Raw genomic sequence first — 13,106 nt, forward strand, 5'->3', positions numbered from 1 at the left:
CCTCCGTGAATATATCAGTTGAAAAGAAAGCTAGTAATTTGCGTACATTGCCAAAAGGGAGAGACCTGGCGAGTAAAAACGCGTCTCAGCTCACGGCTGGATGGATACTTACCAACGAAGGTCGTAGTAAAATCAACGGGACAGATTAGACAGTCGCAGAAAAGTCGTGCACCATAACCACAAACTTAGTGGTGCAATATACATATACAATACATAAAGGCACTGTTTCAGCAACTGGGTAATTGCTGTAGCAGTCGGTTCTAGCCTAAAACTAGTCGGTTGAGGATTCCCGTCTGTTATTTCCCCGTCTTCCGTGCATGTTGTATGCATAACGAGATCGATATTTCATTTCCCACTCGTGATTTAGACACGCACGAATGTACGCTCAAGGGCGTCCTCGCCGCTCGATATATTGTGTTGACGTCGACTTCAACAGGATGCGCATCGTGATTAATGATCGGTTTGCGTGTCCTTCTATGCGAACGCAAAACTCATCTTCTTGCAATGTAGCTAACCTTGTGTTTGGATTTACCTATTCTGGTCCGAATGAATAGTAGGAAGTCGTGACTAGTGACACTCTGCCGTATCTTAATAAGAATATGCATGTGTCACTTTAATGTAGTGCGATTGCATGTTTCGTGGGATGAACATTTGCACGGTGCAGTGCACTCGTATGTCACGCATGGGCCACGTTATGTGCCTTTATCAAATTAAAACGCTTTATTTGAACGCACGCATTATGTTTGGTTAGGCAAGTGAAGTAAGGCGGCATATCCCTTGCCCATTCATATATAAACGGATGAATTGTCCTTGGTCATCTCTATATGTATATAAAAGCAACGCCGGGAAAGATTGGGCCTAACCAACAAGAATCCGCCCTTCTTTCATTCTTTCACCCGGACAAGTTTGCGTGTTTCAGGCGTGGGCATCCTGATTCTGGCGCTATGTTTCTGGTGTTTTCGACTCTGCCTGCGTCCCTGCCGAGGGAACGGAGCACAAGTGCAGGACGAGGAGATAGCCGACAACAAGTCCTCGAGGAGGTCCAGTGGGAAGGTGAGAACTCTGCACAATGAGAATTGAATTTTGGTAAAGAATTCTGTTCAAGGAAGCTGGACATTTTGTTTCTGCCATGATAATAAGCTGAACAAATAGGGATTTTATCGCTCTATATAAAATGCTAACAATGCGCTAGATATAGGGGAAGAGAGAAACTAGAGAAAGCAAGCAAATCATATTGCCCAACATTCCAGCAGAACTGAAAATGATAATTCTTACCAAAAATTAATCCAAGAGCAATCTATAACAGAGTACAGGTTCTTGAATGGTTATTGCTTCCCGTTCAATGGAACATGCTTCGATAACAAATCAATTTTGTACATCCAATTTGAACCGGTATCTCTGTTGCTGATGCAATGGGTGTCTAACTTTTACTAAAGATTCCCCTAATTCAAAACCATCAATATGACAAAGCTAGCAGCTCAAAGCCGGGTGTTAGTCAGCCCGCAGACTTACGGATCTTATCTCTGTCTCACCGCAATCCGCCTCCCCCCCCCCTCGACATTCTGCAGACTGGCAGTCAGACCGGCGGAGACCAGACTGACCTCGGCGTGGAGGATGCCGCTCAGAGTATCGGGAGGCTTCAGTTCAAGGTGATACGACACCGATGACGCTGTTGATGCAGCCTGCATGTGTATGATATGTAATGGTAGGGAAGCGTGACAAAGGCTGTTGGGTGGCGAATTTTTGCAGAAGTTTGGACAAAAAATTTAGAGAGTAATGCAAAACAGACCATCAATGCTGTCTCAGTTTTTAACAGTGACTTAGGTATGTAGAGCACCGATCTGTAACCAATTTCGATTTCAGCTAGAGTACGATTTCACCGCCAAGACTCTGATAGTGGTGGTCGTTCGCTGTGAAGGACTCCCTGCGCTGGATGTCGGCGGAACTTCGGACCCGTATGTGAAAGTCTACCTTCTGCCAGAGAAGAAGAAAAAATTCGAAACAAAAGTACAGAAGAATACCTTGAATCCTTGGTTCAACGAGACCTTCAAATTTAAGGTAAAAGTCCAGGGCTGCTATGGGCATCAGGAAACGAAACCTAAACTTTTACAACACGGTCGATTTGAATTTAAACGGTATTGTGTCCATATCCATATCTGCCTTATTCAGTTAAATTTCAACGGCACATCAGAGACAGTTCCAATGTCACCCATTGATCGCGAGCCTGTTCCTGTCGTCAGAGCCTGCCCTACGCGGACGCGATGAACAAGACGCTGGTGTTTGCCGTGTTCGACTTCGACCGGTTCTCCAAGCACGATCAGATCGGCGAGGTGCAGCTGCCCCTGTCGCACGTCGACCTCGCTAATGTCATCGACGAGTGCAGGGAGCTTGTCAGCGTCGAGAGCGACGCAGAACAGGTCAGGTCGGGTCAACCGAGGTTAGAGCTGTACTGGTGGGTGGGAAAAGATAAAGGAGAGACCAAAAGATTAACAGCATACACTATTCATCCATTGAAACTGCACAGCATAGTAGCATAGGAACAGAATGGATTACCTCTTATAGATGCCCATGCTGTCGGTAATAGGAAGAAAGGCTGGCGTTTAAGAAGTAAGTAATTAATGACAATTTGCATTTTTACAGGACAAGAAACTGGGCGACATATGTTTTTCAATCCGATACGTCCCCACATCCAGTAAGCTGACGGTGACAATTCTGGAAGCAAAAAATCTGAAAAAGATGGACGTGGGAGGCCTATCGGGTGAGATATCCACGCTGTCGATGAAATACAGCGTCACTTAAATCGATTTTCTTCCGGCATAATATAAAATGTAGGCATAATCCATGTCATTCTTCCCAAATGCACGGATGAATTATGTACAATGCGAATTATAAATGAAGTGGCAGTCGATGCTCAATGCAAGTACGTTTATCATGCACATTTATCGCTCATGTTATTGTTTATTGCTCATTTTTGCGGAACATTTTATTGCTCATGTTATTGGAATATCGAGTGAATCGGGCATAGTGGCAATGAATAAAACTAAAAACCTTCCCATAAAATCAACTCTTATGAGTTTAACCGAACGCAGGTGGACGACTCCATTTGGGCCACTTCTACGGAGCCAGCTTTGTAACATAACGCATGTTTCCAGATCCATATGTGAAGGTAGAAGTGATTCTTGGCAAAAGAAAACCCAAAAAGAAGAAAACATCAGTGAAAAGAAATACGCTAAATCCGTATTTCAACGAAAGCATGACATTCGACAAGATAAACAGAAATCAAATAGAGGTAAGAGGGCTGTGTTGGAGCTTGGAAGTGGCAGCTATCGCTCTCCTTTCTAGTGCACTGCGGTGCAGTATCTTTTCAGGCCAACGCGGTTTGCGGCACAGCATCTTTTCAGGCGCACGTGCTGTGCGGCACAGCATCTTTTCAGGCGCACGTGAGTTGCGGCACAGCATCTTTTCAGGCGCACGCGGTTTGCGGCACAGCATCTTTTCAGGCGCACGTGCTGTGCGGCATAGTATCTCTTCAGGCGCACGTGATTTGCGGCACAGCCTAACCACCCAGGTGCACTGCGGTGCAGTATGTCTCTCCCTCGCAGTCTAAAGGGGTTATTCGGTGCCGACATGGCAACGAGATATGTGCTGGCTCGAACAGAGCCCGTTAACAGTAATAACCGTAATGACCACCGGAGACCTAAAGGCCTATCAGCACCGACACGACACTGGACAGATTATGATGCAATGTTATATGGCTTATTCAAGGGAACACACCTGGCCTAATTAGGCCTATCGATCTGGTCAGTGGTCAGCTCGTAACCAGCTGGTTTCCATCCATATGGAAGTCCTAGTGGCGCCTAGTATATTATTTAGCTTTCAAGCCAACGAGGCTAGCAATTCCATATGCGATGTCATAATTTAAGTGTTAGACGTTTAAATGCACTGGCCGATTTGCCATCATCATTAAATAGCATCGCGTTATGTGCATCGCTTAACTCTGACCTCTTTACCGATGCTAAGTGTTTCCATGAAAAGGTTGGAGCTTGCTGTCGTACCCCCAATTTTTTGTTTGATTCTCCTCAGAAGGTGCAGCTGATTGTCACAGTGGTGGACTACGATCGGATCGGATCGTCGGACCCCATTGGACGCTGCGTCCTCGGTTGCCAGGCAACGGGAGCCGAGCTGCGTCACTGGACCGACATGTTGGCGGCGCCCAGACGGCCCATCGCCCAGTGGCACACCCTGCAGAATCCCGAGCCGGACGAAGCGTAGTGATTAGTGAGGCAGGTGTTCGAACTGGTGGACATGTGAACAAGAGTGGAGCTGGTCCAGAGAGTGACTGACCAGTGCGACTTATAGTGATGGAATACTCTACTCTGGTCGAAACTCTGGTCACTGGTGTGGATGGCCTCAGACGTTCCTACATGGAGAGTGTAATGACAATGCGAGATACGGCGCTGCGGTACCACTTTATCTATCGAGTGTCTTCGGCGGCAGGATGGACAGTGTTGGTTGAGACGCAGTAACTCAAGGGCCAGCACGCATCCGCGAGTGCGAACTGTCGCCTGTGAATGGCGACTGTGAATGTTACGTCTGATGTGATTTGTGAGTTCACTCAATGATTATGAAATTAAGAAACTCCAGAGTCCAGACCAGGTTACCACAAGTGGTAGGGCGTGCTAGAACCTGACTCCTGAGTGAAATTCATGTGTGCCTAGCCATGCGTGTGCAATGTGCATCGGTTTTGTGTGTGTCGCGACTGCACCAATAACCTTTCAATGCGTTATTTTGGGCCCCTGCATTTACATACTATAGCAGTTTTAAACTGCGCTGTGCTATTAATGTGAAGAAATGTTAATCTGGCTTCTGAGGTCTTGATCCGTTACCTACATGTCAGCATTGTTTAATTTATCTTATCTCGTTCTCCTCCGAGTGAGCGGCCCAAAAGAACCGAAACGTGGAATACGCCCTCGTGTAAGCATTGTACATCTCAACCAATGAATCTTGTGAGTGCGTATTTTAAGAATAAGTAGAGCCATCTTCAATTTGCATGTCAACTTGTGAGCAATCTTTTCCTTATTCGGTAGCAATGATTCACAAAATATTCATCTAATCGCCGTATATTCAACATTTAAAATGATGGCAGCAGTTACCGAATATACATATAATTGGTTAAAAACGTCCACGAGCACGAATACATCCTTCAGTGGCCTAGGGTGAAAAAGTGACAGCATCAGCCGCATATCTAAAAAGCATGCGTCTTTCCGCGTGCACGATACACTAACTACGTCATCAGCACTTATGATTCCCCCTTTGCAACTCGTTGTTAGAAGACCGGCAAACCCTGCCCAACGGCGTATTACGTGTGTAGACGACCACGCGGAATTGAGATCAACATCACGTTTACAGCACTCTTGTATATCACACGGAAACAACAGTCAACATACATAGTTAAATGGATAGACATGACACGTTATTTACACAAAACACATCACTCCCAGAGTCTCATTAACCTTCGGATGTGTCCAGTCAATTAAACATGCATTCCAAAGACTACAAATACCAAATAATGGCCCTGCCTGACACATCATTCATCGAAGAACCGTTTGAGCTTACTGGTGCAGCCGACCTCCTCTCGGCTCGTCTCTCCCAGCACCGCCCTCCTCATCTGGCACTCGCGGGCGGCGGCCTCGCGCGCCGCCTGGGTCCTGGCGGCGCAGAGCCGCGGGTCCCTCGCCGGCCTGGTGCGCGGGTCCGCCCGCACGGCCGGGCCGGGACGAGGCGGGGGGCGCGGCGGGGTGGTGGACGGCGACTGTCTGTCGGGGCCCGGGGGCGGCGAGGGCAGCGGCGGCGTGCGCGGGCCCTGATGGCCGGTCGGCGAGCCCCTGGCCCTGCCGCGCTGCGGCGACTCCGGGTACTGCTGCCACATGAAGGACTGGTTGGTCTGGAACGGCCGGCGCATCCAGGCCGGCACGGTGCCCCGGCCCGTCCGCGGCGGCCGGCCGCGCTGCACGAACGCGCGCCGCGGCGGCTGGCTGACGAAGGAGCGCAGTGACTCGTTCTGGAAGACGACCGGTCGATGTCGCGGCTGGCCGTGCCGGTTCAGCTCCGAGCGGCCCCTGTCCGGGGTCAGCTCCCGGTCGGGCGGCGTCTCGGAGCGGGCCGGGCCGCCGCGCCCCGGCGAGCCCGAGTCCCAGCGGCTCCTGCCGGGTGCCGGGGACGGCCGCGGCGAGTGGTGGTGGTGGCCCTGGTAGGGCCGCCGGTCCTGCTGGCCGTACATGGACCTCTCGCTGAACCTGTTGTCCCTGTGAGCCTGGTATCGCCGCTGGTTAGTAGATCGGTGACTGTCTCGGGATCCCGAACGGGCAAGACGCCTGCCATGCTCTGCTAAGGACACTTGGCTATCTTCGTAAGATTCTACGTCGTAGTCGGAATCATCAGAATCACTTTGATCACTGTCTCCGCACAAAGAAGCGCTGTGCCGCTTAGATCTTTTCGTTGATTTCTCATACGAAGAGCTACTTGAACTGCTCGTGCTTCGACTGGATTTCGATCGCTTGCGGGAATGTTTCTTTTTCTTCTTTTTGGCCTTGGACTTCTTCCTCTTAGTTTGGCTGTTTGCCGACTCATCAGATCGTAGGTGTTTAACAGCACTCCTGACCTTGCGTTTCTTTTGGCCTTTCTTCTTCGCAGCATCCTCATCACTGTCACCGGAGTAATCGCTGACTGCTCGCTTATCGCCGGCTGGTGGCTCCAGCGCATCTCCAACAAACTGATCGGCTTCAGGCAGATCAGTGGCAACAGCGACGATCCGTTTTCGTCCATCATGCTCCTCCAGAACATACTGCACGGGCTCCTGCTTTGGTGAAGGCTGCTTTGCTGACACTTCATCGGGCGGTTTCGTTACGTCACTCTCCGCTCCTTGTCTTGGACTTTGTGTTTGTAATTCAGTCGGGAACACTTCATCAAGTCCTGCACGATCCTGTCCGGCTGGCAGCGGAGTTGGATGCCGACTTCCCTCTCCGTCCCTCCGTGAGGGGCTGACGTACTCACCCTCCTCGAGGTCCTCCACCGAGGACGGCCAGTCCGCCGCCCCACTGACGGCCCCCTCGGACCCGGTCAGACTGTCCTGCGGCCCGTGCGACCGGTTCAGACGGTCCGTGCGGCGCTCCTGCCGCCGTCGCTGACTGCTGCGCGATGACACCGTCGGCTGCTCGGACACACCCCGCAGAGAGCGGATCCTGTGCAGCAGCCAGGCCGCCGAGCCGCGAGGACTGTCTCCAGCCAGGTCGCGGGGCTCCTCGGAGCGACTGCGGGAGCTCGGCTGCTGCTTGCCGGCCACCATCTGACGAAGAGAGTGCGACATCCGACTGACGGATACCGAACGCACGCGCTGTAAGAGGCCCGACGGTCGAGGAGCTGGAGGCTGCTGATCGGGGCGAGTCTCCTCCTCACTGCGGCCATACGAGTCATTTAAGGCTCGCCTATCGTCTCTATCTGGCCAATCATTCTCCCTACGACGAGATTCTTCCATGTATCGGTCATCATACGGTTTCTGGCCATCTCTGTTGTCATATCCTGACATATCTGGGCCGTTTATATCAACAGTTTCACCATAAATCCCCACTGGAACAGGTCTGATGGTGTTGCCGAAAATCCTTGAGCTGCCCGGGCCGTCGGCACGGAACTCCATACGCGGCGACTGTACTCCGGACCACTGACGGGGCGTGGATGGCGCCGTGGCACTGCGCCCCGATCTGACTGCAGCCAAGTACCGCCTGCCGTCGGCTCCTGTGACCCATTGGCGAGATTCTGCGCGGTCAGCTGGAACTGGGCGCCCTGGATAGTCCGGGGGTCTGGGAGGAATCCCACGAGGTTCACGCATATCCGTCCCATTTGAAATGGGTCGGCCAAAGCTATCCACCAGTTGCTGTTGAGGTGGCAAGAACCGTTCATCTGATCTTCGCCTATAGGAGAGGGAACCCTGAGAAGAGACTCGAGATGGGGCACCCTCCCCTCGTCGATATCCCCCGTCCCTCACGTCAGGATGCGGAGCGTAACCCTGGTCGACATATTCATAGGCTTGGGAAGCTCTTCTTGAGACAGGACGATCGTACTGCATGACTTGCTCAGGAGCATCGTAACCCTGTTGTTGGGGCGTTCCGCGACTATCAGAATCATATCGCTGACCACCTGGCGGTCCCCGTGGATCATCATATAAACGAGTACGACTATCTGGGAAATCTGCGTACCGTGAACCATTGGCATCATGTGGAGGGTAATCATATTCGTCGTACACAAGTCTGCCACCGGAGGGAGCTCTGTGCTGAAGATCCCGATCTGCATACAATTGCCGATTTTCGTTTGGATAGCCCCTATCGGAATGAACGTACTGGTGGGGTGGATCCCTCGGAGCACTCCGTCCGACATCAGGACGTAGGGGATCCTCCGGAGGATAAACTCTTTGCCTAGGATCATCCAAACCACCCTTAGGAGGTAAATCCTGTCGAGGAGCTCCAGCAGAATATACATCACCCCTTGCTGATGGAGGAATGTCCGTCTTGTAGTCATTTTGAAGCGTCCTGTCCCCAGATGGTGGCATGATGGCACCGTCCCTGGATGAGACCCTTCGTCCGTCGGTTGCAGCCGTTGGCGGGGAGCTATAGCGCTGCAGACCCGAGTGCCTGCGCCCAACCTCCGGTCCCTGTCTGTCCGTCAGCTGTCGGTCAACTCCAGGTCGTTCCGCTCCTAGTGGAGGTCGGTCGGCGGGATCGCGGTTCCTAGAATCACGCTGGTCGGCCAAGTGCGGAGAGCGGTCATAAGTTTCTGGCGGAGGGTGACCTCCGTCATATGGTCGATCTCTCAAAGACCACTGGTCGTAGCCGTCCGGAGGCCTCCCTGGTCCTCCGTAGACACCCCCGGGGTCGTAACCTCGCTCAGCAGCGCGACGCAACAGTTCAGGGTCGGAGCGGCGCGGGTATCCGCGGTCCGCTCCAAAACTGTCCTGCGGCTGGCTGGGACGACGGTAGTCTGCTGGATACCGGGGGTCGTCGGCAGGTGCTCTTCTTGCGTCGTCAGCAGGGTTGAAAGCGTTGGGAGCAGTCTCAGGAGCTGGACGGCCTGCCTCCAGCTGCCCGGTTGTGGGATCCGGCTCACGACGGTCACCGGGCGGCGTTTGTCTCGGGAACTCGCTTCCCTGCTGCTGAGGCGGCGCTTCATATTGCATCGGACTTGCGCCGGGCGACGCTGGTGCGTCTGTGGGAGCAGCATACTGTCCAGGCCGACTGCCGAGCTCATCTGCGCCTCGGTTGGTCACACGATCCAGCGACATTGACCTCCTCATCCTCGGGGCGCTCCACTGCGCCTGAGGAGAGCGCGTGTCCGCCAGGGATGACGCCACTCGGGCGTCTGACTGCCCCGACATGTAGACGGCGTCACTGGTCGGTGGCTCCTGGGGCTGAGCCCAGGTGCCCGCGTCACCCTCAGGCTGCGGCCAGCCCTCCTCCGCCACAGGCTGGTCGCCCTCTAGCTGAGGAATCCCGGCGCCGGCCTCAGACCGCCGCTTCTTCTCCAGTTCGAGCAGCGATTCGACGGGCAGGCCGAGCCGATGGCGTCGCTCCAGCTCCAGGAACTCGTCCACTGTGAGGAAGTGCTCGCCGCTGGCGTGGCGCCGCAGCTCCTCCGGGAAGTCGAACAGGTGACACACGCCCTCTCGCGCGTACAGGGTGCAGCAGAGCACGCAGCAGATCAAAAACAGCGCCGCTGAAACGGGAAAGGGGCGTTCCTAAAGAAAACGCCAAGGAAGCAAATAAGACAGATGTAAAACAAAACGGCTACAGTACAATTTACGGTAAGCCATTTTCATGGCGCATTTTTCTACAGGTGCTAATAATGATCTGTGAAGACTCATACCAGAAAAAAGCGAAAGGAACAACTTGACATCAAATGTACCATTTCAGAATATGTAGTCTCCAGCCACTGCGATAAAACAATGAAGTGCAAGCTTTCAGTGACCCGTTTTTCACGTACCGACTGCGCATGGAACGGTGATCAAGTAGAAGTCTTTTCTCTGGTAAAAGGCCAAGTGTTCGTTGGTGATCACAGATGTCTTATCGGGGAAGAATTCTGCAATGCAAAAAAACATCGATCAGAATCGCCAACTTTGAACACGATCAAGCGTAAAGTGACTGAAATGTTATGTTTAGTGTGCAGATATTTATTGATTTAAAGTCACGACCCAGACGCGATGTTACAGAACTCATTAGGGTTTGCGCTTTAGATTTATACTTGCGTTTAATCTACAATTATTTTAACATAATTTTTTCTTCCGTTGTACTCAAATCCCCTTAGTCAGTATTGCATATGCACAATAAACAGCTAGAATAAAGGACGTGGGCATAGGTTATGACGAAGTGGAAGGATAATCTCAAGTCATAAAATGGATTCGAAGAGAAATTTTCAAAATGTTGGTGTTTAACCACATGATGAAGCATTCTGTTAGTGAGGCTCCATATTGATCTCGATAAACTCTTGATTCCTTCCTGAAAAGAAGCTTTAAATGCCCCAAAGTGACCGGGAAAGTATTCACATTTCCTAAGCATCTACTCTTAATTACGTTCCAACATCCAATGATACTTTGAAGGAAAGTCATCAAGTTGGTCTCGTAGTACCATTATGTAACCGTTTAATATCTTAAATCGTCTTACCTTCAGCAAAGCCAAGACTAACATGAAATAAAAATAACCATTTTTGCATCGTATTGCGTGCGATAAACCACGCCTAATTTGATCATCGCATCGCCCCGTCCGTCTGCGTCAGCAAGCAATGATCATTGCAATTTTCACTGCACAATATCCTGCTCCCTCTAACATAACACATGAATATCATGGGGCCCAATTTGATGTTAAACACATTTAAAAATAACTAAGTCATTATTTCCAAAACACACTCTCGTTTGTCGCATGGCGCGCAGATAATTGTCTCACATCTAGCTCGTTTAGCAAAATAAACATCCATCACGTGACTAGTTACGATAAGGCCTTTTATCCTTTATCCAGGCTGGAAGATCTTATTCAAAAGTTTATCCGCCTTTGTAACTGGAACGCATGCTTAGACGGTCGATTATGATCCGCAATAAGTTGCTTCATGCGAACAATAAAGGCTTTTGACGTGCCGTCCTTTTGCTCTCTCACCATGTTATTTTGCGCTGGTGCCACAATATGGAGCTCCAGTGAAGCCCACACAGAAGCACAGATTGCTGACTTTGGGAGGGACGCCTCCAAAACAGATACGCAGCTGGCAGCGCCCCTCTAATCGCGAGACTCGCAGCCAGTGCGATTTTGTAGACTGCAGACATTCTAACGAGAGATCTCGAACTCTCACCAAAACTTAGCTCAAGATACTGCGAAGCACCGATTGCAGAAATACCCTTGAAGATAAACAGGCGTGTGTAGCAGACAAAAAGACATGAAAATGTGATGAGGAGAAGCCGAGAAACACTCTGTTGTGTCCCATCCATGCGTTTTACGAACACCGTCGAATCTGTCAATGAGACACAAACTCAAACACACATAAACGTCAGCGTACGATAGGGATGCCAAGTGCCCATACCAAGCCCTTCTAAGTCGATCTGAAGACTTCAGCTGTGAGAAGCGGCTGTTGTCGGTGCGATGAAGTCAGGGAAAAAGCTTCCCGCAGGATGCTACCACAGAAAATCTTCAACAAAATTTGCACCCCGGTCGGTAGTTATGCAGCCTGGGTGAGTCTTCACGTTTACCTTCCACTTTTTGGGCGAAAATTACTTATTCACTTTTTAACGAAGGTGTGTTCACACACTTGCCACACTGTCACTTATAGCGTCACTATCGCACATCGTTTGTTATTGATTTAGCAGTTCGCGCAACTGGTGGCCTTTTGCCGGCACGGCCCTCGCTGGTCGTTGGCGGCAGCTGGCACGACTTACACGTCGACGTCGTATCCGTTTGCTGTCAATACCTTTGGAGACGGACGCCTGATGAGCTTCAGGTCACCGTAGGTCACGACCTCGGCAACGACAGCTGCAACGGCAGGCGCGACGTAATGCCTACAACGACGCCTTTGACGGGAACGACGCCAGGCTCTCTCTGCGACGGCTGCGACGTGACGCGTGCGACTGCCCGGCGCCGCTTCCGACGTGCTGACGACCGTCCGATCTGTGTTGACAGAGGAGCGCGGCGCCGTTGCCACGGCGGCCAGCGCGCGGCAGTCGCGCCGCGTTGCACCTGTAACAGCGCGCAATGTTTGTCCAATTCGCCTAGAGACGGCGATCGATGCGAGTGGGGCAGCGAGGTGCGGCAATCCATAGCGCACGGTGGCTGCTCCACCATTGTGCGAGTCATGTAGGACCGACGTGAGCCGCGCGCCGACATGTGCAGAGGGCAACGAGCGTCCCTCGTGGGCGGACGGGTAGCGCGGGGTGGGGTAAAACGGACACTGACAGACAGACCCAGTGGAGCCCACTGCGACTGTCGGACTAATGAGGGCGGGTGTGTCCAGGTGTATAACCGGTGCACGTGCGGCAGTGGGTCAGAGCGGCTGCAGCACACTGCTGAACTGACCACCATCGATCGGCCGCCGCTGGAGCGGACGTGGTCCGAACAAACAGGTGCCACTGGGCGCCGACAACGGTGCCGCGAGGACGCCCCGCCGTATTGACGGAAATGTCAGGGGCCCAGGAGGAACTATTGAGTTCAGCCGGGTGTCAGGAAGAGCGATAGAACCAAACCGAGGTGTCAGAAGGAACTACAGAGTTTAAGCGCAGGTGTCAGGAGGAACGATATAACCATAACCAGGGTGTCAGAGGGAGCTAGAGAGCTCAGACGGAGGTGTCAGAAGGAACAACAGAGATAAGACGGAGGTTCCAGTAGGAACGACATAACCACACGTGTTTAGAGAACAATACAACCAGAGGGATTGTCCCGGCAATTCGTGTCATTTTGGGGCACCATTTGGAAGGCTTCCGCACCGTTCACGACTAGTTCACGTAGAGTCACACATAGTTCGCGCGTAGTTTACGAGAAATTTACACATAGTTATCTGCCTCTCCCTCTCCCTCTCTCCCTCTCTCT

General features: G+C 51.8%; 2 protein-coding genes across 3 annotated transcripts in view; one reads left to right on the forward strand and one right to left on the reverse strand.

The window, feature by feature from the left end:
* Positions 1-1,412: 1,412 nt before the first annotated feature.
* Positions 1,413-5,179, forward strand: LOC122381192 (synaptotagmin 1-like). The gene is made up of 7 exons (XM_043365079.1): positions 1,413-1,418; positions 1,569-1,649; positions 1,864-2,058; positions 2,241-2,417; positions 2,641-2,758; positions 3,153-3,289; positions 4,084-5,179. Exons 1-7 carry the CDS (start codon positions 1,413-1,415, stop codon positions 4,270-4,272), a joined length of 903 nt encoding a protein of 300 aa, XP_043221014.1. The 3' UTR covers positions 4,273-5,179.
* LOC122381155 overlaps positions 5,110-13,106 on the reverse strand; it is a 72,084-nt gene continuing 64,087 nt past the window's right edge. The window contains exons 1-3 of one of the 2 annotated variants that reach the window (XM_043365004.1): positions 10,707-11,114; positions 10,030-10,125; positions 5,110-9,762 (exon numbers count right to left, since the gene is read on the reverse strand). In XM_043365004.1, coding sequence (XP_043220939.1) covers positions 5,588-9,762; positions 10,030-10,125; positions 10,707-10,755 — 4,320 coding nt within the window. In that variant the 5' untranslated portion in view covers positions 10,756-11,114 and the 3' untranslated portion in view covers positions 5,110-5,587. Of the gene's footprint in view, positions 9,763-10,029; positions 10,126-10,706; positions 11,115-13,106 lie in introns of those variants that run through there. The other variant, XM_043365003.1, reaches the window with a different exon arrangement.

Source organism: Amphibalanus amphitrite, unplaced genomic scaffold (genome assembly GCF_019059575.1).
Source record: "Amphibalanus amphitrite isolate SeventyFive unplaced genomic scaffold, NRLGWU_Aamphi_draft 000115F_arrow, whole genome shotgun sequence".
Lineage (NCBI taxonomy): Eukaryota > Metazoa > Arthropoda > Thecostraca > Balanomorpha > Balanidae > Amphibalanus > Amphibalanus amphitrite.

Bases quoted from the DNA above. Each gene is read 5' to 3' on its own strand.
- LOC122381192 (XM_043365079.1), top strand. The intron at 1,650-1,863 runs GTGATACGACAC...TTTCGATTTCAG, and splicing joins TCGGGAGGCTTCAGTTCAAG to CTAGAGTACGATTTCACCGC. The intron at 2,418-2,640 runs GTCAGGTCGGGT...GCATTTTTACAG, and splicing joins TCGAGAGCGACGCAGAACAG to GACAAGAAACTGGGCGACAT.